Source organism: Papio anubis, chromosome 19, assembly GCF_008728515.1.
Source record: "Papio anubis isolate 15944 chromosome 19, Panubis1.0, whole genome shotgun sequence".
Lineage (NCBI taxonomy): Eukaryota > Metazoa > Chordata > Mammalia > Primates > Cercopithecidae > Papio > Papio anubis.
The window spans coordinates 56123959-56148287 of NC_044994.1; the positions used below are offsets into that span (position 1 = coordinate 56123959).

The 24329-nt window shown below is 38.4% G+C and overlaps 1 protein-coding gene across 1 annotated transcript in view; it reads right to left on the minus strand.

Annotated features, from left to right (window-relative positions):
- Positions 1-5858: 5858 nt before the first annotated feature.
- VPS4B (vacuolar protein sorting 4 homolog B) overlaps positions 5859-24329 on the minus strand; it is a 33741-nt gene continuing 15270 nt past the window's right edge. The window contains exons 5-11 of the mRNA XM_031658891.1: positions 20737-20856; positions 17239-17395; positions 16744-16892; positions 15941-16022; positions 13804-14023; positions 9872-10012; positions 5859-7577 (exon numbers count right to left, since the gene is read on the minus strand). Coding sequence (XP_031514751.1) covers positions 7476-7577; positions 9872-10012; positions 13804-14023; positions 15941-16022; positions 16744-16892; positions 17239-17395; positions 20737-20856 — 971 coding nt within the window. The 3' untranslated portion in view covers positions 5859-7475. The remainder of the gene's footprint in view (positions 7578-9871; positions 10013-13803; positions 14024-15940; positions 16023-16743; positions 16893-17238; positions 17396-20736; positions 20857-24329) is intronic.

Genomic DNA, 24329 nt, shown 5'->3' on the forward strand with positions numbered 1-24329 from the left:
GGCAAGTGCCACCATGCCCGTCTAATTTTTGTATTTTTAGTAGAGACGGGGTTTCACCATGTTGGCCAGTATGGTCTCGATCTCCTGACCTTGTGATCCACCTGCCTCAGCCTCCCAAAATGCTGGTATTACAGGCATGAGCCACCGTGCCCGGTCTGTAAGATTAAGTTTATATAATATCTGTTCTTTCTTCTACATCTATTTCAATTCTCAACTTACCTTAGATATATCTTCATTATCTAACTGTGAAATACCAGGCCGATGGAAGAACACGTAAAGTATGTATTCACTGTTATTCTCTAAAATTCATTTATTTTCTAAACTGTCCATCCTGCAGAGTTAAACGGGCCCCTGGTGGATAAGACCATACCTGCACTTTTCGTGTTCTGGATGGTGGCAGTATTTCTGTGATTTCCTCTAGTGTTGTAACAACTGTTTATTATTTACTGTTTCTGTAAGAGGGAAAAGTTCCAAGGGGTTCTCCTTGACCCTTTTTTTACATTAACCTTCACCCCACGTGTAAGAGAACTGCTCTGGTGACTGACCATTCCCAGAGATATTCATTCAGCTTAACCAATGCACACTTTGGTTAAAACACCACCTCATTTATCACTGAATCCCCGTAAGTCCCCTCTTGACCAGTGGACCATGTGACTTTCTGATTCTCCAGTTAAGATTATTGGCTCAGAGCCAGTGTCCCACAGTCCTCCAAAGTCTTCATATTTCTGTTTCATTATTTCCTAGCAGCTTTGACAAGTAGCCTCCCACCCCTTCGGAGAAGGCCGAAAGGAAGGTACTTGTGGTATCATTGCAGGATCCTTCCTCAACAATACCGAGCCTATGCTTATTTCAAGTGCTGCAAAATCAATGCTGTGCTTCATGCTTTGCCTATCATGATGGTTCTGGTCAGGTGTCCACCAGACTTGGGAGATTTTGGTTAGGCTAATGAAGTAGCCCCTTAGTGAGCTGAATAGGCATTTGTTTTTATTGCAGGGATCCCATCGCCAGTGAATTGTTGCTTAAGACTCTGTGGGAAAGACCTTTGTGATGATCACACTAGCCTAACATGGTACCAAAGTCCACTTGGCTTGTGCTAGCCTGGTGCCACTACTTGGCTTCTGCAACCCAAGTGGATTGCTTTCTGGCCCCAGTGCAATCGGAGGACAAGGAAAGCACGTTAGAAAGCATTTCTTCCGCCGGGGGGCGGTGGCTCAAGCCTGTAATCCTAGCACTTCGGGAGGCCGAGGCGGGTGGATCACTTACAGCCTGGCCAACATGGTGAAACCCCGTCTCTACTAAAAATACCAAAAAATTAGCTGGATGTGGTGGTGGGAGCCTGTAATCCCAGCTACTTGGGAGGCTGAGGCAGGAGACTAGCATGAACCCAGGAGGTGGAGGTTGCAATGAGCTGAGATGGCACCACTGCACTCCAGACTGGGCGACAAGAGCGAGACTTCATCTCAAAAAATAAAATAAAAAGTAAGAAAGCGTTCTTTCCACCTACCAAAGCTTTGATTAAGGAACCAGATTCTAGTTCTCTAGGAACACTGTGGCTTTGTGGATAGGTCTTACAGGGTAAATCCACTAAAGCTTTTTTATTTTCTAAAGTTGTTAGATTTTTTCTTTTACATTATATGTTAATGGAGTTCAGAGAGGGGCCACTGCCAAGTTCAGTTTCTTCAAGCAGTCAGGCAAACAATGAAAGTCCCTCTCAGTGACTCAAACCAAAAACTGAATACAGAATTTCTGATAACTGAACCCATAGTGATACATCCAATCATATCGGAAACTTGATTCCTCTGCTTTTTGATCATCAGCATAACCCACTGTCACATATGCTCCAGATGCTGATACTCAGAATCCTCCAAATTTTCACGAATATACACATTCTAATGCTACAGGGCCTGCTGTTTTCCTACTAAATTTTCTTCCTTTCACATACAAAACGTGGTCAATCTGTGAATTCAACTGATTGCCAGCAACCTGCAGGATCAAATACTGAGTTTGGCTTTTGATTACTTAGGCACTGTGGCTGTAAGAAATGTTTGTTTTAGGACAGTCACAGAAGATCCCTGGTTTTCCTTCTCTGCCCTGACCAGCCGTTTGAAGTTCTCATGCTCTTTATTTTATTCTACAGCAGCTGCAAAGTGGCTCTCCAATGTCTTGTCCTCACTGGGCACTTCATTCCGTGTGACCATAGGCAATGATGTAGTCAGCTGTCTCACTAGGAGCTACCAGAGTCCCATCCAGTTAGATGCTGGTGATGCTGCTATGATCCTATTTTAAATGTCCTGCCATCTCTGTGTTACTTGCTCAAGATTGAAGGAACTTAGTGGCAGTACTTGATATGCCAAGGTTACATAAAGGGCCCAGCTACTGGTTACCAAGTGATGAAGAAAAATAGGATCTCCCCACTTCGGCTCCTGTGTTGGGAGGCCAGAGGGCAGTTAGATGAACAGCACCTCTCCAGAGTACATCTGTTTGATGACTGACTGTCCTGTTCTCTTTTTAAAACATTTCCTGTTATTTCATAGGGTTCTAGTGGGGGAGGAGTCCTAATTCCTGTGATTTGCTGTCAACCAAATTCTTCCTTAAAACTTTTTTTTTTTTGAGATGGAGTCTCGCCCTGTCGCCCAGGCTGTAGTGCAATGGCGCGATCTCAGCTCACTGCAACCTCTGCCTCCCGGGTTCAAATGATTCTGCCTCAGCCTCCCGAGTAGCTGGGATTACAGGCGCCGGCTACCACGCCCAGCTATTTTTTGTATTTTTATTAGAGATGGGGTTTCACCATATTGGCCAGGTTGGTCTCGAACTCCTGACCTCAGGTGATCTGCCCACCTCGGCCTCCCAAAGTGCTGGGATTACAGGCCTGAGCCACTGCGCCCAGCCCCTTAAAACGTCTTAATTTTGAGAAATTAAAAATAAAGATAAAAATACAAAGAAAAGAATGAAAGTGTCCATATTTCTATTCACCAGGATTTAGTCACTGTTAATTTCTTGAGGTGTTTTCAGTCCTAATTTTCTTTTAGAATAACACTGGGGGTGGGGGGCAGAAATTATACATGCTGATTGTACAAATTTAGAAAGAATGCAAAGTAAGTTTCACTCACTCAACAAATATTTGTTGAACCCCCATCAGGCACCAGCACTCTTCTAGACACTGGAGATACAGCAGAGAACAAAGCAGACAAGAAACTCTAATTTCATAGCATACATGTTAGTGGGAGAAATCACATAAGGAAAATAGTAAATTATATCGTATGTTAGATGACAAGCACTATGGGGAAAAATACAGCCAGGGATGGGGATAAGGAGCATCAGGAGGGTTTGTCATTTTCAGTAGGATGGCCAAGGAAGGTGTCACTGAAAAAGAGACACCGGAATAGACCTGAAGGAGATACGAGAGGTAAAGTAAGTTAAAAAAAAAAAAAAAATCAATCTAATAACATCATGAGCATTATGTGGAAGACATTCCAGATGTCTATGTGAACATGCAGATTTCTGGATGAATGATTATGGATGGATGGACAGAAAAATATACTTAGGAGACACTATCATAAAAACAATTCAAACTAGAAAAGATTTTTAATAATCAGTAAATTATTTAGTACCTATTTCTGGATATCTACATATCTGGATATAAATGTACAGCATAAAGCATATGAGTTTTCACATACACATACACCTTTGTATCAACTACCCAGATCCAGATTTGGAATTGCATTAAATCTACAAATTGAATTGGTTAAATTGACTTTGTTTTTTGTAAGTCATCCATCTCATAAACAGGGTCCACCCCCCTCTTATTTAGGTCTTCCTTAGTGTCTTTTGGTAACGTTCCATAGTTTTCTACGTGGCAGTCTTGCCAATCTTTGAGTGATTAATTTTGAGGCATTTGATGCTGATATTATTGTAATTAGTATTCTCTTTTTTTTTTTTTGAGACAGTCTCGTTCCCTCACCCAGGCTGGAGTGCAGTGGTGTGACAATAGCTCACTGCAGCCTTGAACTCCTGGGCTCAAGTGATCCTCCCACTTCAATTCCCCAATAGTTGGGACTATGGGCACATACCACTCTCATAATTTCAATTTCTAATTGTTGCTAAGATAAATAATTTTTGACTTTGTATCCTGCAACCTTGTTAAATTATTTCTGTAAGTTTATATCAATTTTCTACAATCATGTCATCTGTGAATGACAATTTTGTTTCTTCTTTTAATCTGTAAGACTTTCATTTCTTTTGCTTGCACTGGCTAGAATCTGTATAAAGTTAAGAAAAAGTGGTGATAGTGGGTAACTTTGCCTTTTTCCTGATCTCTGGGGGAATAAACTTTTCAAAAATTCACAATTAAATACGTTGGCTATAGGGTTTTTTTCTAGATCTTCTTCTATTAAGAAGTTCCCTTCTATTCCTAGTTTGTGCAGTTCAAAAAAAAGCAAGTGCTGAATTGTATTGCTTTTTCTGCATCTATAAATAACTTGTCTCCTTTATTTCTGTAAATGCAGTAAATAGTATTAATCTTCCTATTTTAAGTTACAGGCAATCCTTGTTTTTTATGGCTAACTGAACTCTTGCTGATTTCTATGGTATAAATATTCCCATCACAGCAGACTTTAAATTTCTAGTATGAGGTCACTGAACTCGCAGCTGGGAAAGAGGTACTATCGGTTTTGGTGAGCCAGGGTGAGCTAGTTTGAACACATTTTTGATTTTGTAGTTCTTAATCACCAAGACAGAAATTTATCATAACTTCACTAGACAAGTAAGAACAAAGTCACTTTATAAACTTACCTATTTTATAAGTCTCTCACATAATCCACGAGGTAGATCAAAATTAAAACATAACTCCTTTTTTTCCAATACTAAGTACCTAATAGCACCCAGCAATATATTAATTGCTAGGGAAAATGTAACTCTCAGAACTTACAGTCTAAATGATCTAAACATGGTCAATAGAACATGCTTCAAACAGAAAAAAATCTCAACACAGCAGCAGCAATTTAACTGCTAATTCTTTAGCAGTTGGCAAAACTAGGATGGGGATAGTTTAGGCGGTCTTCCTGCAAGAGGCTACATGGTTCATCATTAGGTTTTAATGGAAATACGTGGACTAGCAAAAAAAAAAAAAAAAAAAAGATACCCTATTAGAATAAGAGAAGGATACAAATGAAGGCATGAAAGTAGGAAAGAAAAGGGCACATGTGAAAACTCACAAACTTAAGATAACATCAGTGTCAACAATAGGCACTGTGTTGCTTCATTTGCAAGACACTGTACCATCAGGTAGATATGCCTCTTTCTCATAGAAGTGGCTAAATGGTGTTTCTGTGGCACTAATCACGTACACCCATTCTGTTTTTCTGCATGTAGTCGACGGCAGACTCAGAAGTCAATCCTCTATTGACATGTTTTATAATTAGAGTCCTTCTAGATTTCTCAAGGTGAGACAAAATGCTTTCAAATATCCAGGGTGTAGATTATAGAGATGCTTAACAACTATGATCTACTTGCTGGCTCAGAAAACGTCTACCTAAACTTCATAATTACTGGTCAAGAGCCAGAAAAATAGAACATGCCCATTCGGGTTCCTCTGAGTATCTGTGCATAAAGAACACACAGCAGTACTGTGTAATTCTGAGGCAGATAAACAGGTAAGATGTATAAATTACCTTATCCACAAAGAATTCAGTGTTAGTCTACTAAGTTAGTTCTCAACCCTTGCATAAAAGTCATTGAAAAACAAGAATTTTCATGTATACATTAATAATTTTAATGATTTCTTTGTATCTAACCAATTTAGGTAATATTTTCTTTTACACAGATGGTCCCAAAATAAAGAATACACAGAACACAGTCAATGGGTTTTATCGATTTACTTCACATAAGAGCATAATTCAGGCCTTTTCCATTTAATAACAAAAACAATCTGTACAGAAAACCCAAAGGCAACCACATAGCATATGTAAAATGTGCAAATACACTTTAAAATGCAAGTTATTCTAGAGCATTTGCAAGATAGAATTTCATAGTAATTAAGGAGTCTACTTCATTCTAACTTAATAGTCTTTTGCAGGTATAGACAATGCAAATCTACAAGGCACAACTTAGCGCTGATGCTAAAGTATGAAACACATCCTCAGATTATTTATTTGAAAATATTAAAATAGTATCATGTTTATTTTTTAATGAGTCATGAGCTCATTTCTAAAGCTTCATAAAGCATTACACTGATAACATATGTGTGGTCAGGACAAACTGCTCCCTGAACTTAAAAGGTGAAGGACAAGACCCCATATTATTATCCTGTATTAAAAAAGGAAATATACATATATGTACACAGACACCCCATATCACAGACAAGAAACTTCCCATAATCCAAAGGGAGACCATTTCCTTACTAGCATTACAGTATTCCATGACAGTTAAAAATTACACACTTACCACCTGTTTTGGTCAATCTTGCTACAAAAAGACACTGAAATAGACAATTTTCTTATTTAAGGTAAAGACAATGTCTAATTTAGAAAATCTTCCTCTTGAGATTGCACAGTGAAAGGTATCATTTAATTAAATATAAAAGCTTACTGTTGTTTTTTTGAGACAGAGTTTCGTTCAGTCGCCCAGGGAGTGCAATGGTGCGATCTCGGCTCACTGCAACCTCCGCCTCCCAGGTTCAAGTGATTCTCCCGCCTCAGGCTCCTGAGTAGCTGGGATTACAGGCACCCGCCATCGTGCCCAGCTAATTTTTATACTTTTAGTAGAGACAGCATTTCACCATGTTGGTCAGGCTGTCTTGAACTCCTGGCCTCAGGTGATCCACCCGTCTTGGCCTCCCAAAGTGCTGGGATTACAGGCATGAGCCACCACGCCCAGTCAAAGCTTACTTATTTTAAAGAAATTATTTAAATCTACACAGAAAAAAATATCAACTTATTAAAAACCAGTAAGAGCACTGTCTATAATTCAAAATCTTTCAAACCCAATCACAATGCTCTTTGCTGTTTTATTGCCCATCCCTGAGAGTAAAGATTCTATCATTTGTAATTTTTTAATAACGTAAATTTTACATTGATAAGAATGTTTAACAATTTTTTTGAAAATATAAAATAAACCCTATATCATTTTAGTAAAAAAAAAGATAAATGCTCTTTGCAAAGACCACTATTCATAAAAATTTTAAATATTTGTATGTCAATCAATTTCTGACATCCTTTCTACTGGGTAATTTCTATTTTTTGCCATTCATATATCGCTCATTTCCTCATAACCTGTTGTTTTGTACATTTTGTTAATAGGAGTATTTAATAAGTAATGGAGGAAAAGTACAATATAAAACCTAATGGAATTCTGAAGTGAGATGTGTATTTCCCTGTGGTAAAAGTGTTTTACTGGAAACAATCAATGCGATCCAAAATAGACAAAAATATCTATGAAAGAAAGAATACATATGAGTAAGCATCTTCCTTGTCTTTGGTTTAGCCTTCTTGACCAAAATCTTCTGTAAACTTCTTTAATTTCAACAAGTCATGTTCATTGACTGTAGGTTTTGTGTTAGATAGTGACCGCAACATATCCGACTGTCAGGGAAAAAGAAGGGCAGGGAGGATATTAATAATAGAGTTAACAAAATAAAAAACCGTCATATTATCATTATTGTTACGAACTTTAACCTAAGTTTAAATATGAGTATTTGCCGTCTACCATAAGATACTGACAATAAACTCCCTGTTCTTTTTTTTGAGTCAGAGTCTCACTCTGTTGCTCAGGCTGGAGTGCAGTGGTGTGATCTTGGCTCATTGCAACCTCTGCCTCCTAGGTTCAAGCAATTCTCCTGCCTCAGCCTCGAAGTAGCTGGGATTACAGGCACCTGCCACCATGACTGGCTAATTTTTGTATTTTTAGTAGAGATGGGGTTTCACTGTTGGTCAGGCTGGTCTCTAACTCCTGACCTCAGGTGATCCGCCTGCTTCTGCCTTGCAAAATGTTGGGATTACAGGCGTGAGCCACCGCACCCGGCCCCTATTCTTTCACAGATCTTTCAAGATCTTTGATCATGTTATTACTTTGTGTAGAAACTTACACTTTCTTCCCCTGCATTGATCAAACAGCTCCCCATTATCAGAAGGACATTCCTCTTAGTCTGAGGATCAAGGCCTCCAAAGTATGTTCATGATCTAATTTCTGGCCTTATCTCTTTTTCTTAAACAAGAGATCAGTTTTCTAAGTAAGTATAGTTCAAAAGGAAAATATCATTCACTTACACGTAAGTGAAGCAGAATACCATTTTATGAAAAATCAACTAACCAGAATTTTACCATAGTTACAATTAAGATTGAAATGGTTAGAAAAATATGCTAATATCAGAGATTCATTAAAAAACTAACTTCTAAGCCAAGACTCCTGTAAAATGATATGAAAAATAATAAAGAGGACTACTCTAAGTCACTAAAAATTCTTCAAAGTTGAACAAAGTACAAAAAATAAAAAATAATACACCAAGGATTAAAACAAAAGGGGTTTCTGAGTAACTTCTCAGATAAGCATTATGGTTGGTTCACACACAAATATATAGGCGTGTACACATTTACATGTATGTCTATGTATCAGGTAAAAGTTTCTCCTCTGGAAGTTACTATTAAACCCGCCATTAAAAGTCCTTAAAGATCTGAAACTGACAGAAAATTCTGAAAACTGAGAATGTTCTTCCATAATTAATCAACTTTTCAATCACCCTAAGTTCCCTAAAAATAACACGCCTTACAAAATAAGTCATATATTAATTCCTCCAATATAAACTATGTAACTGTAATTTTTAAAAATAAAAATAGAACTACATTATTTAAACTTTCTATGGACCTTTGAAAAGTGAACTAGAAAACACTATAAATATGATGATACGAGCATTAGTATTTGTTTTTCGTTTTTTTTTTTGAGACAGAGTCTCGCTCTGTTGCCCAGGCTGGAGTGCAGTGGTGTGATCTCGGCTCACTGCAACCTCCGCCTCCTGGGTTCAAGCTATTATCCTGCCTCAGCCTCCCGAGTAGCTGGGACTACATGTGTGTGCCACCACACCTGGCTAATTTTTTTGTATTTTTAGTAGAGACGGGGTTTCACCGTGTTATCCAGGATGGTCTCAATCTCCTAAATTTGTGAACAGCCCGCCTTGGCCTCCGAAAGTGTTGGGATTACAGGCGTGAGCCGCCGTGCCCAGCCCTGTTTTTTTTGTTTTTTTTTTTTTTTTGAGACAGAGTCTCACTCTGTCACCCAGGCTGGAGTGCAGTCGCGCAATCTCAGCTCACTGCAACCTCTGCCTCCCTGGTTCGTGTGATTCTCCTGCCTCAACCGAGCAGCTGGATTACAGGTATGTGCCACACTGCCCGGCTAATTTTTGTATTTTTAGGAGAGACAGCATTTCGCCAGGTTGGCCAGGCTGGTTTCAAACTCCTGGCCTCAAGTGGTCTGCCCGCCTTGGCCTCCCAAAGTGTTGGGATTACAGGCAACTTCTGGTTATTTAAAAAAACCTGAGATGCAGGGAAAAAAAAATTTCACCAATCCTATTTTTTAAGTTAGGTTTTGGCAATAATTATACTATATATGAGCATTTTGGAGATATTTTAGCTGTAAGACCTGTAAAGTCAGAATCTTGTGCTTTAAAAAATAGCTTTTTCACTTAAAGTTTCCTCAAAACCCAAGAAAATAGTTTAAAAATAATTACTTTTTATATTTTAAGTTCAATTAACTTTATAATTTCTAATGTGAGTCAACAGTATTAAAATACACCTGTTTAATAGTAAGATTTTCCAGCAAATATTATGTAACTGAAAATTATAATGTTTTAAAATTTTTCTTAAAAATAAACAAAATTTCAAACCATGGAAACAACTGGCTCCAAAAGTTTATCTCCAGGGACATCCATCCATGTCATTTCAATGGCACCAGGGTCACCTGGAGAGCAAGGTGTTAGCAGATCATCTACAAGATGGTTAGGATCAGCTCGGGAAGGTCCGCGAACCTGAAATAAACAGTAATCTGAAATATTTATTTGAAACAAAATTGAACATTAAGATTTAATCCATTACCAGGAAAGTTAAAATGTATAATAGTTTTGTATATTTAATGTTTACTTTTGGGGAAAAAAATTAAGAATATACAACAAAAAGTAGTTATCCCCTGGATAATAGGATAGATTTTGGTTGCTTTTAATTTTTTTTTTTGAAAGGGTGTCTCGCTCTGTCAGCAGGCTGGAGTGAAGTGGCGCGATGTCGGCTCACTGTAACCTCCGCCTCCCGGGTTCAAGTGATTCTTGTGCCTCAGCCTCCCGAGTAGCTGGGATTACAGGCACGCGCCACCACACCCAGCTAATTTTTTTTTTACTTTTAGGAGAGACAGGGTTTCACCATGTTGGCCACAATGGTCTCAATCTCCTGACCTCACGATCCGCCCACCTCGGCCTCCCAAAGTGCTGGGATTACAGGAGTGAGCCACCGCGCCCAGCTGCTTTTACTTTTTTTCTTGATGCTTTTATTTTGAAATTTCCTACAATAAATTACTTATATGATCACACATAGAAGTTAAAAAAAAAAAAAAAAGAAATAGTTACCTGTGTCTAAGCTTTCTCTTTTACCCCTCCAGTGCTTAATAAGTGGTAGTAATCTCAGAGACCAAAAACAGATACATTAAAAAATTCTCAGAAGTTGCTCTATAGCTGAGAAACTTCTGTAATATTTGGAACTTTAGTATGAAACTACTGAATCTGTATCTTTCAACAAAAATGCTCTCAATTCTAAGTGCAAAATTATATGCTAAATGCAGTATCAATGCCATTTTATCATGTACAACTTAAGTTTTTTTTGTTTTGTTTTGTTTTGAGACAGAGTCTCACTCTGTCGCCCAGCGTGGAGTGCAGTGATGCGATCTCGGCTCACTGTAAGCTCCGCCTCCTGGGTTCACGCCATTCTCCTACTTCAGCTTCCCGAGTAGCTGGGACTACAGGTGCCCGCCACCACACCCGGCTAATATTTTTTTTTTGTATTTTTAGTAGAGACGGGGTTTCACCATGTTAGCCAGGATGGTCTTGATCTCCTGACCTCATGATCTGCCTGCCTCAGCCTCCCAAAGTGCTGGGATTACAGGCGTGAGCCACTATGCCCGGCCACAACTTCAGTTTTAACAATATCCAGAAAAAGAATCTTTGTGACATAGTCACATGGAAACATTTAGATGGCAATAGTCTGCATCAACTTGGGGGCACTTTCTTTTTTTTTTTTGACAGAGTCTCGCTCTGTCGCCCAGGCTGGAGGGCAGTGGCGCAATCTTGGCTCACTGCAACCTCCGCCTCCAGGGTTCAAGCAACTCTCCTGCCTCAGCCTCCTGAGTAGCTGGGATTATAGGCACCCGCCACCACGCCCAGATAATTTTTGTATTTTTAGTAGAGACAGGGTTTCACCATGATGGCCAGGCTGGTCTTAAACCCCTGACCTCGTGATCCGCCCACCTCAGCCTCCCAAAGTGGTGGGATTACAGGTGTGAGCCACTACGCCCAGCCAACTTGGGGGCACTTTCACATCTGTTTCACAATGATCGACTTTAAATACTATCTCAGGATTGGTGTAGGTGTGAAGAAATACACGCTCTCACCTTATTATGTGTATTTTATTGTCTGTCTTTACTCACTAATATTTTAGCTGCATGAGGTCAGGGATTTTTGTCTCTTTTGACTGCTCTACTTTCTGATGTACCGCTGGGCCCAGATTAGTATTTTAGAAATAAAATACTAGTAAATGCAAAAAATAAACAGGGAATCTTATTGTTAATTGAAATAATCAGCTTTAAAAGAAGTAAAGGATGGAGCCGCTGAGAGGTCTGCTGCAGCTGGTGATCCCCAGTCGCAGAGGTAAACCTCATCTGGCTGTGTTATCTTCATCCCACTAACAAGGACCTGGCTTCAGCGTCATGTGAGCTCACTCAGGCAGTAATATGCAGAATCGAGTGATAAATTCTGAGTAGGAAAGGACTGAGTTCCTATGCATTTATAGTTTCTAAATGGCAAAGAGAATTTAAGAGAAAACATAATGGCTGTGGCATAAACTTAACAGTATTTCGGTAATGAAATGGCTGAAGAAGGGTGGATGAGTAATATTCACTGGGCATCTGCAGTATCACGACTGGTGTTTTATAAGTATTATATCACTTCATTATCAGAAAGGACTTCAAAATAGCATGATCATCCCCATTTTAGAGATGATAAAAATGAGCCTTCAAGAAGTAATAGAATTCGCTCAAAAAGGTGTAACAAGTAAATGGTGCCAGGTTTCAAATTCAGATTTTAATTCAAGCTTGTTAACCTAAAAAATCTTATTGTGGTATATGATAAACATACATATGTGACTTAGTCATATTAGTCTTGACATACATTATGAGATTAGGTTTGCGATAGTATTCCACATCTATGTTCATGAGTAATACTGGATACTGCTGTTCACAGCAAAAGGGTTGGTCCAGATGACCCAGTACACTGTTACTCAAACTGGGTATCTCAAGACCATAGTCTTTTTATAAAACTTTATCTCAGCCATAGATGCTTAACTTGTTCTTGCAGACAAAACAGAACACAGGAGGGGCAGGATAGCAGAATGGTTGAGATTTCGGATTCGGAACCCTCACCTCCAGACAAATCACATGTGAACCACTCTAGCTACTGTGTTAGCACCTAAGTCTAGGACTAACCACCAGCAGGTGGCTGGCTACGTGTACCTCTTGTTGTTTTTGTGAAGACCAAATGAAATAATAAAAGATAGAACACAGTGCCAGGCATGTGAATATATAAAAGATATTAGCTATTATTAGTTTTACTTTATGAGGTATAAATGCACCAGATTCTGCTCAAAAATATTCTAGATGTGTCAGAAGCAGCCTGACATCTATACATTTAAGTTTCTATACTTACATCAAAATAATACACAAATACTTCAAAGCTCATTTCACAGGAAAATTTAAAACACATTAGGATGATTAATAAGGTCTTTTCTTTTTTTAAGACAGGCGCTCACTATGTCACCCAGGCTGGAGTCCACTGGTGCAATCTCGGCTCACTGCAACCTCCACCTCCTGGGCTCAAGTGATTCTCCCACTTCAGCCTCCCAAGTAGCTGGGACTACCGGAGTGCGCCACCACATCTAGGTAATTTTTCTATTTTTTATAGAAATGGGGTTTTGCCGTGTTGCCTGGGGCTGGTCTCGAACTCCTGAGCTCAAGAGATCTGCCCACTCCGGCCTCCTAAAGTGCTAGGATTACAGGTGTGAGCCATTGCACCCAGCCAATAATGGCTAATAAACTTTATTGAAGCACTTGTTTCAGTGACATAGAAATATGTCTATTATGTAAACCCACTTATTGTATTATTATACAACACTGAAACCCTCCCAAATTCTTTGAAGACAAACCAATGATGGTCTTGAAACTTGATTTTAAAAATATAGGAAAGGGGCCAGGTGCAGTGGCTCACGCCTTTGGGAGGCCGAGGTGGGTGGATCATCTGGAGCCAGGAGTTTGGGACGAGCCTGGTCAACATGGTGAAACCCCATCTCAACTAAAAATACAAAAAATTAGCCAGACATGGTGGCACACGCCTGTAATCCCAGCTATGCAGGAGGCTAAGGCACGAGAATCGCTTGAACCTGGGAGGTGGAGGTTGCAGAGAGCCAAGATAGTGCCACTGCACTCCAGCCTGGGCGACAGAGTGAGACTGTCTCAAAAAAAAAAAAAAAAAAAAAAGATAGGAAAGGATAGATAAAAATGACTTACCTTTTTAAAATGAGTAGCTGACTGTACTTTCCTAACAGGCTGCATAAGTGCATCACGTACAATGATACTTATATCTGCCCCTGAATAACCATCTGTTTTCTTCCCAAGTTCCCGAAAGTCTGCTTCCGTGAGACTGTTCTGAGTGGTCCCCAGGTGCAGTTTAAACATTGCTGCTCGGGCATGGGGTTCCGGCAAAGGAATATAAATTCGTTTCTCAAATCTTAAAAGAGAAATTACATCAAGAAAATATTTAATTGAAAATTAGGATATTTGCAAGGAGAAACAGATACTAAGTTAAGTGGGCGTGTATGTGCCAAGGTTAAACATATACATTTCGGTTCAAGGGAGAACATCCAGAACACATTAAAAACAAACAAATAAAATCAAAATAGCCTGGGAGCCAGTTTGGAGTGGTTGAATATTTCGCGCATGATTTTTGGGTTATTTTGGCCACAGTGTTCATATGTCTGGAATTCATGAAATAAAAAGAGGTCCTACAGGATTACAGTTTCCCACAAAATTGTACTGTGAACTCTTGATCAAGGGACTAATGATTAACAATATAAAATAGAAGTAGAGATGACACAGTAATTCTCTACATTCAAAATAGAATTAACTCACAATCTTATAGGATATACATTACACAAAATGTCCACTTTAATGAATACATCCAGAACAAACAATCCTATATTATAAAAAATAAACACTATGTTTCATTAACAATAATTTTGCTTGCCTTCTTAGAATGTATTTGGAGATAGAGAAGCAGCGATGAGGGATAATTTAAGTGGTCTGAGCAGACTGTTTTTCCTCCAGGTAACTCTCTGTGGCAATGAAAAGAATTTTAAGTTTCCATTGCCCCTAGAGATGGGTGCAGAATAAGGCAATTTTCCAAAAATACCCTGCACATTTCCTTTCTTGGTACTGGATGGTAAGCTAGCATGCTGGCAAATCATCAAGTGAATGGGATAAAAGTGGCAAAAACTGAAGTGCTAATTTTTACCATACAAAATAAATGAATGTACTAGGGAACTGTGAAGAGTGAAAAGTGAAGAGTCCATATACCTTTCCTAGAGCTGAAGTTTTATTTTCAACTTAAAAATTAGATAGATATATACACACACACACATATTTTATTTGTGAGATGGAGTCTCACTCTGTTGCCCAAGCTGGTAGTGCAGTGGCACAATCTTGGCTCACTGCAACCTCCGCCTCCTGGGCTCAAGCGATTCTCCCACCTCAGCTTCCCAAGTAGCTGGAACTACAGACAGGTGTGTGCCACCATGCCCAGGTAATTTTTTTGGATTTTAGTAGAGACAGAGTTTCACCATGTTGCCCAGGGTGGTTTTGAACTCCTGAGCTCAGGCAGTCTGCCTACCTCGGCCTCCCAAAGTGCTGGGATTACAGGCACGAGCCACCGCACCTGGCCTGACATACATTTTTTACTTAAAAAAAAAAAAAAAATCTTGGCCGGGTGTGGTGGTTCACATCCGTAATCCGAGCACTCTGGGAGCCCGTGGTGGGTGGATCACGAGGTCAAGAGATCGAGACCATCCTGGCCAACATGGGGAAACCCCGTCTCTACTAAAAATAGAAAAATTAGCTGGGCGTGGTGGTGAGTGCCTGTAGTCCCAGCTACTCGGGAGCCTGAGGCAGGAGAATCGCTTGAACCTGGGAGGTGGAGGTTGCAGTGAGCAGAGATTGCGCCACTGCACTTCAGCCTGGCAACAGAGCGAGACTCCGACTCTTACCTGGTTATCTTACTCTGACTTATAGAATTGCCATTGTGCTAAAATTTTATATGAATGGTTTTTACTGAATTGTCAAACTATGTTTGTAAATTTTTGAAGCATCAGTGCCCACCAAGCTTAATCAGAATGAAAGGTAAACATTATGTAATATATTTCCTAATATGAAAGACTCAAGTATGTGGAAATCTTGTATATTTGATAAAATAGGGAAACAAACAAGCAAATAAGCACCCTTCTCCCCCTCAAGGCAGGGGAGCGACAGGGTTAGAGTACACTACAAATCCTTTGAAAAGTTGTTAGAATGCCTCCTCACATGACAAAAAGGGAATTATCATCTACTTGTTACATCTGCGGTGAGAAATAAGACATTTACTGTATTATCCTACCTTCGCCTAATGGCAGAATCCAGAACCCAGGGTATATTTGTAGCTCCCAGAACCAAAATTCCATCATTGTCTACACCAACCCCTGCATTAAAATAGGTAATGCTTTAATTAATTTGTCATTTTGCTGTTCTTTAAACCTCTTCCATATATTCTGTTAAGAAATGTGGTGCTTTAGCATTAAAGTGCCTCATCTTGAGGGTCTTTGAAAAAAAACTGTATTTAATCAAATATCACCTTACAGCAATATGATCCAAATTCACTATGATGCAGGATGATGCAAATGTAAGCATCAAATCTCCCAGACTGTGGACAAATACTATTAACATTCATTTCGAAATATTTCTTGAAAGATTTCATTTGAAGTCTACATATTACTTTTACTGAAGTTGCTGCTGGTACACTATAAATGAATATATTAAAACTCTTTTCTATTTATGTCAGTGAGTCCTACAAGATAATTACAACTGAGTAAAAATCATGTATGCATATGGAAGACAACGGAATGAAACATGGCAAAATGAAACAGTTTGTTAGAATGGAGAAATTCTGCTTGAATTTTTTATTACTGTTATAAAAACTGTTATAAAATAAACAAAGACGACTTTAAAAATTAGTAACATTAAATTAGCCAGGCATGGTGATGCGTGCCTGTAATCCCAGCTACTCAGGAGGCTGAGGCAGGAGAATCGCTTGAACCCGGGAGGTGGAGGTTGCAGTGAGCCGAGATTGCGCCACTGCACTCCAGCCTGGCGACAGAGTGAGACTCTGTCTCAAAAAAAAAAAAAAAAAATTAGTAACACTACCTTGCATTTGCACTAGGAACTCCGTCTTAATTCTACGTGCGGCTTCACTTTCGTTTTCACTTCTTGAACCACATAGAGAATCAATTTCATCAATGAAGATAATGGAGGGCTTGTTCTCTCTGGCAAGTTGGAATAAATTCTTAACCAGTCTAAAAATAAATGAAAACTTTAAGTGTCTAAAAAATAGTAAAAGAGTAAAACAAAGCAATGTATCAATATTACAAGAACTGTGTAGATTAAAAAGCCTAATCATGTTTCAGGTACAGAAAATAAGAATGCTACAACTGGATAACTCACTTTGATTTACTAGGTTGTACATATATGCTATCTTTTCCCACAAAATAAATTCTAGATTAGAGACTGATTTGACAGAGAACTGAGTACTTACATTACATCACTTCTCTGAATATCTATGAATGATGTAAGAAATCTATTAAGGACTGATACAGTAATTACAGGCAAAGAAAAAACTTTAAAAATTGATTTACTACTTACTTTTCACTTTCACCTAGCCACTTAGAAACAAGATCAGAGGAAGATATTGAAAAAAATGTTGAGTTGTTGGCTTCTGTTGCTACAGCTTTGGCTAAGTAGGACTTTCCTGTTCCAGGCGGCCCAAATAATAGGATTCCCCTCCAAGGTGTTCTCTTGCCTAAAATTTACATTTAGAAAAATGTCACAAGAATTTTAACACTTAATTGCAGTTACCACTGACATCATCTATACGGAGGAATACTCTGAAAAGATTTTCACTCTAAACCTGTAAGGATTAAAACAGTATTTTAAAAATAAATCAATCTAAGGTATGTCTTAAATGTATTTTGTTTCTTCTAGAGACTACTTTATCAAAAATACACTTACATAACATAAGCCTTCTAACAGGAAGTACATTTGTTTGCTCATTCATTCAACCAGTATGTATCAAAACCATAACATTTGCACAGGCAAAAGGATTGCTGCCCTGCATGGAGTCTAATAGGGGAAAAGAGTTCAGTGAAAAGGTACTTTCTGATCATCCACTGTGTGCACAGCTTGATACCAGAATATTGTACAAAAACTACACCCGTAAAAAATGGGCAGCTGGAAGAGATTTTCTTTCAATATTTATGCTCTTTAGAAAAGTGAACCTAACAAAGTTTGGATGACTTATGAGTTTCTGCTGAATTCTTGATTCCACAGGAAAGCACAGGTTAGTGTTATAGGTAGCAGACTTCCTTTTATTTTTTTTGAGATGGAGTCTCACTCTTGTTGCCCAGGGTGGAGTGCAATGGTGCTATCTCGGCTCACTGCAACCTCTGCCTCCTGGTTTCAAGTGATTCTCCTGCCTCAGCCTCCCAAGTAGCTGAAATTACAGGCGTCCGCCACTATGCTTGGCTAGTTTTTGTATTTCAGTAGAGATGGGGTTTCACCATGTTGATCAGTCTTGAACTCCTGACCTCAGGTGATCCGCCTACTTCAGCCTCCCAAAATGCTGGAATTACAGGCGTGAGCCACCGCGCCCATCTAGGTAGCAGACTTCCATGGTTGGGTAACAAAAAGGTGATACTACCTTAAATCCTAGTTTTGCCAAAATATAACCAGTGAATACATCAACTCTTTGTGCCTCAATTTTGCTAATGAGCAATTATAATTCTGCCTAAAATAAAACAGGCTGGGTTACAGCTGGCAGTAAATTATCAAACATACATTTAAAAAACTATGGCTGGGCACAGTGGCTCACGTATGTAATCCCAGCACTTTGAGAGGCCGAGACGGGCGGATCACCTGAGGTCAGGAGCTCGGGACAAGCGTGGCCAACATGGTGAAACTCCGACTCTAGTAAAAATACAAAAATTAGCTGGGTGTGGTGGCAGATGCCTGTAATCCCAAATACCAGGGAGGCTGAGGCAGGACAATTGTTTGAACTCGGGAAGTGGAGGTTGCAGTGAGCCAAGACCTTGCCATTACATTCCAGCCTGGGCAACAAGAGTGAAACTCTGTCTCAAGAAAAGAAAAAAACAAACAAACAAAAAACTGCTAGGTGCAAACTATGGCTGTATACACAGTATCTGCAAAAGGATGATACGCAGATGAGTAATACTATTTCACTTAACTGTTATGAAAGCAACTATTACTTGAATTTCATTTTCTTATTTCAAATGTATACATTTACAAATCAGTGTCTAAGTATGGTACATATACCACTGGTATAACATGAAATACTTTTAGGTGGTATACACTTTTTAATTTTTTAACGTGTATTAGGAAAACACTTTTTTCACTTATAATAGGCACAAAGTCTTTTCAATAACGTTACTAAGTGAAAATATGTGAGATGATTTAAAGTTCAAATACAGGCAAAATAATCTCTGGTGTTAAAAGTTGAGAGAGAGATGACCTCTGGGGAGGAATGAGGCAGAAGGCTCCTGCCAGGTCCCTAGCAATGCTGTTATTTCTGGATCTGGTTGATGACACTGGCATGCTTGCTTTGTGATAACTAAGGAAGCCCAACACCCAGGGGCTCCTGTATGTCTCTGTATATTTATGCTATACTCCAGTAAAAATACTGTTCTAAAAAAATAAGCAAAGAAAAAGTAATGGTACACATACATGGAAAAATTCATGAAGATGATACATAAATGACTTATGTTTGAGAAAAACTGGTATAAGTAATATACCATAAAATGAGTTCAACCATATTTTTGTGCTTTTCTAGGATTACGATGTCAACTTTTATGCTGTTAGTTTCATACTCCTGAAGTTGGGTTGTAAACTACACCTTGAAGTTAGGTGGACAGTGCGTGACCTACTGGCTTTTTGCTCTTCATCACTGCTCTATATGATATGACTGTCTGGACTGCTCAGTCTGAGGCCTACATTACAGATTTGCTGTTGACATAAACCAACATGTTTATAAAAGGAAAACCTCTGTCTGACCATCAGATTGTGGGTGTGGCCATATTACAGACACAGACTATCAGTCACAAGAAGGATAATATAAAGGAATGGTTTAGCACAGACATATCACTTACTGCTAGAACTAGAACCTGTAAGTTTCCCCAGATGGTAGGTCAGCAATATTCTCTTCACAGTGATAATGAAATGTTGTTTTGCTACTAGAGGATATGCACTTCCTCTGAAGCTGTTAAGTGATTCTTACCTCTCATTTTAAGAAATGGAAATGCTCTTTAAAAATTAATACATAACTGGCCAGGCGCGGTGGCTCACGCCTGTAATCCCAGCACTTTCGGAGGCCGAGGCGAGAGGAACACGAGGTCAGGAGATCGAGACCATCCTGGCTAACACGGTGAAACCCATCTCTACTAAAAAATACAAAAAATTGAGCTGGGCGTGGTGGCGCGCGCCTGTAGTCCCAGCTACTCGGGAGGCTGAGGCAGGAGAATGGCGTGAACCCAGGAGGCAGAGCTTGCAGTGAGCGGATATCGCACCACTGCACTCCAGCCTGGGTGACAGAGCAAGACTTCGTCTCAAAAAAACAAAAAAAATAATATATAACCACTGCAAAAATTCAGATGAGAGTCAAAAGTAAAAATCTCCTATAATCTTATCTCCTAGGCATACATTAATATTTCTATGTCAATCCAATTATACTTACTTCTCAGCATACACATTTAACAAACATGGAATCATACTATTCAGTTTATAACTGCTTTTTGATCTTTGTAATAGATGTGGACATTCTTCAATAAAATACAATGCAGATTACAATTTATTAATGTAGATGTACACTCTGTTTTACTGAGGGCATAGTATTCTATTGCATGTTGGTGAATTACCCTACTGGTTGACATTTAGGTTGTTTTTCAATATATATACAGCAAATATGGATATGTATAAGAAATAAAACATCTTGTATAAAGATAAATCACCACCTTTTAAGAGTCACAATTTATTTAAGATAATTCATTAGTGACAAGAATGACAATGCTTCGCCTCAGTCATCAATGAACTTTTACAAACTCATGAAATAAAATTATTTAAACGTTATGTCACCTGTAAAAAGATGAGGAAATTTAATAGGCAGTATCACAGCCTCTTTCAGTGCTTCTTTGGCTCCTTCAAGTCCAGCAACATCACTCCATTTCACATTTGGTCGTTCTATAACAATGGCACCTAGAAAAAATTATGTTATCTTTAAATTAAGAAAGACTATTTCACCAAAGTTAGAAAAAAACATGAAATAATGATGTTAAGGAAATGCATTATAAAATTGTCTGGGAAAGTTTTACGTACTAACAACCTTTTTGAAATAGTGTGAGGAGGAAGCAGGTGTTAGGGAGAAGTCAATAGGACTAGGAACCAGGTGGATGACTAGATCACCTGGGGCATGTTTCTTTACCCTTCTGTTTCAGCTTCCTCATTTGTGAAATGAAAATAATATCATCTGCCCAAACTACTTAGATAGGTTGGTGCAAAAATCAAATGACATAATGAATATTAGAGTGTTTGGAAAAGCACCAAACGTTCCGTAAGTTGGTTATATTTGAATACATTGATTTTGGGGTATCAAAAGTACTTGTTCTACCATTTCTCCTGTTAACCAAAAGAAAAGGGGATCTGATCCTCTCCTCAACCACTGAAAAAAAAAATATGCTTAACAAATTTAACTCAAGATAGGCAGATAGACAGAAGGGAGAAGGAAAAGGGGAGAGGAAAGGAAGGAATGGAAGCAGATGATGGGAAAGAGAAAATATACCCCTGCAGATTTGCAGTATTTTCCTAAGATTTGCTGAAGTTTCTATTTGGCTGCTAAACAGATCTATTTACAACTTTTGTTAATTAACAAAGTTAACTTACATGGAAGATTTAGCTTCTGAATGCAGTATATTTAAAAGCAAAAGCAATTACTGCAGTAAGAGTCCAAGAAGGATGTCTTTTAATATAGCCTACGGACAAATTTTCTAGTTCTCTTTTATCGAAAGCTTTTCTAATTTTCTAGAATATGGAAACTGTTCCACTATAAAAGATGAAGCAGCCTGTTCTGAGATGGCATGTACTTAGTTGTCTTAAGTGTAACAGAACACCACCACTTACACAATCTATTACTTTATGAAATCAGTTCTACTGATTGTTTCTCCTTGTTAGGAAAGATAATCTGTTACTCTAAGACTAGTTACTCAGCAACTTCCCTAAATTATGAAAATCTTCAGCTACTAGATTAAAATTAAATGAAATCATAAGCATTTTGTATTACAAAAGTTCAGACTACTGTAAAGAAAAAAGTAAATTCACTTCGTCTTTTTTATGTTTCATTAAGATTAGTAATCCTAGGATTTCATGTCAGTTAAACAAAAGTAAACTTATTTTATATATGTACACCATCCGACTAACTCAAGATTTTCTGCTATAAATTTAAAAAATATGTCATGATTTGTTTTCATATATAACTAATACTTTTAAGTTAAAAGGTGACTTTGGAATGTTTACTGATCAACAATCTCATACTAGACATGGTTTGCAAAACTAAAAATGGGGGGATAGGACTACTGAAAAATGCTAACAAATGGAATGTACTTCAGTGATATAAATTTATCCAGTCTTTGACTATACTATTTATTACACTAGTATATTATTTAATCACAAAAATTCACTGAATAAAATTAGCTAACAGAAAACTCAAATCACAAACCAATTCTTAATTTTAACAAATATACCCTTAATATCATAATCTAAAACAGAGGTAAAAGATTTAAAATACTGTTCAAAAAACAAGGAAAAATTCAAAAAATGTGTAATAGTATGAAATCCAGCAGCAAACCATTAAAAAGTAGAAAAAAAAAAGGATATTCAAACATAAAAGGCTAGGACTCCTTTCATATTCTACTTCATCCCGAAATTTCAAATACATTTCCTCATTTAAATGTTTTAAGTATTTGGTTTTTGTTTGTTTGTTTTACATTTCTGGCCCTTATCATAAGTGATATGGAATTTAGAGAAATCCCTATTAAAAACTGGTTGTATCAGCCAAGAGCGGTGGCTCACAACTGTAATCCCAGCACTCTGGGAGGCTGAAGTGGGCGAATCAGTTGAGCTCGGGAGTTTGAGAGCAGCCTGGGCAACATGGCCAAACCCCATCGCTTAAAAAACCAAAAAAAACTCAACTTAGCTGGGCATGGTTGTGTGTGCCTGTGTTCCCAGCTACTTATGAGGCTGAGGTAGGAGAATCCCTGGAACCCAGGAGTTTGAGGCTGCAGTGAGCCATGATCGCGCCACTGCACTCCAGCCTGGGCGACACAGTGAGAGCCGGTCTCAGAAAAACAAAAAAGAAAAAAAATGTATCTTTTTCAAAATTAAAGATATACAACTGATTTTTACCTGGGGCAGGGAAACAAAACCAAAACCAAAAGAGCAGATAGAAAAAGTATCTTGCCTTACAACTGGAATAAGGCCACTTGGCACAGACCACAGGGTTACCCAATAAATGCCAACTGAGTGGGCAGTGCATGCCAGCAGTTTCAGGTGGTGGGGACATGGCAGTGTAAACTCAAGTTTTCGCTCCTGGACTACACCTACCACTGAGGTTGTTGGCACCTAAAGATGTTTTCTATCCTCATTACGTGGTCTGTTGTCAACATATTATCCTACAGTGTTTTCCTAGACATCCCAGTAGGGTAGGCAAGACAAAAATATTACCAAAACGAAGACACTAGTATAGCAAGGCTAAAAGTCTGGTTAAGGTAGGTATTTTCACTATTCTGTAACCAAGTCTGAACCTATAAAATGGAAATCCTTCCCAGTTATGCATTCTATTTGGTAAGATTTAAATGAACAAAATACATACTACCATTGGGTGAGCAAAAAATTCAATCTGAAAAATTGTTAGATAATTTATTTCAAAGAATAATCAAATCTCAGCAATGAACAAAGCCAGCCAACAAATAGATGCCTTTTTAGATAAACAGAGCTAGCATTTATTGAGTCCCTAGACTTCGTCAGATATATTAGGTAGTTTTTATACTGTCATTAATCTTAAAAGCCCTGAAAGGAAGTTATTGCTTATTTCCATTTTAGAGATGAGGGACTCTGACTCTGAGAGGCTCAGTCACTCACTCACAATTATAAAGTTTCTAAGTGGCAGACCCTTGAACAGAATGAAGACCTGAATGGAGCCAAGAATCTATGTCCCCTTGGTTATGCCACTACGCTATAGCAGAACAGAATGAAAGGGCTTCACAGGTGTGGAAGGTAAACACAGAAAGCTTAAACACTTAAATGTAAATAGGAACACTGAAAAGCAGATGAAGAGCAGTTAAGAAACAAAATAAACTATCAATAAGTGAGCTACAGCAACGGCAATAAAAGCCATGTGTAAGTCCTAACTTCTGCGCCCCTCACAGTAGTAAATTTTAACACCATCACATTTTGCAGTGTGCTAAGAGTATAAATGTTACCTTCCCTAAAAGGGGGCAAATAAACAAAATCAAAGAGCAAGTTGACTGAGAGCCTTTTAAAAGCAGATATGAAGCCAACAAAACTTTTACTATATAAAAAAGGCCAAACCAGGATCCTAGAGGGCAAACCCTAAAACACACTCTAAACAAAGCCAGCACATGACTACTGGGAACCAAAGCCCAGCTCTTAAACTT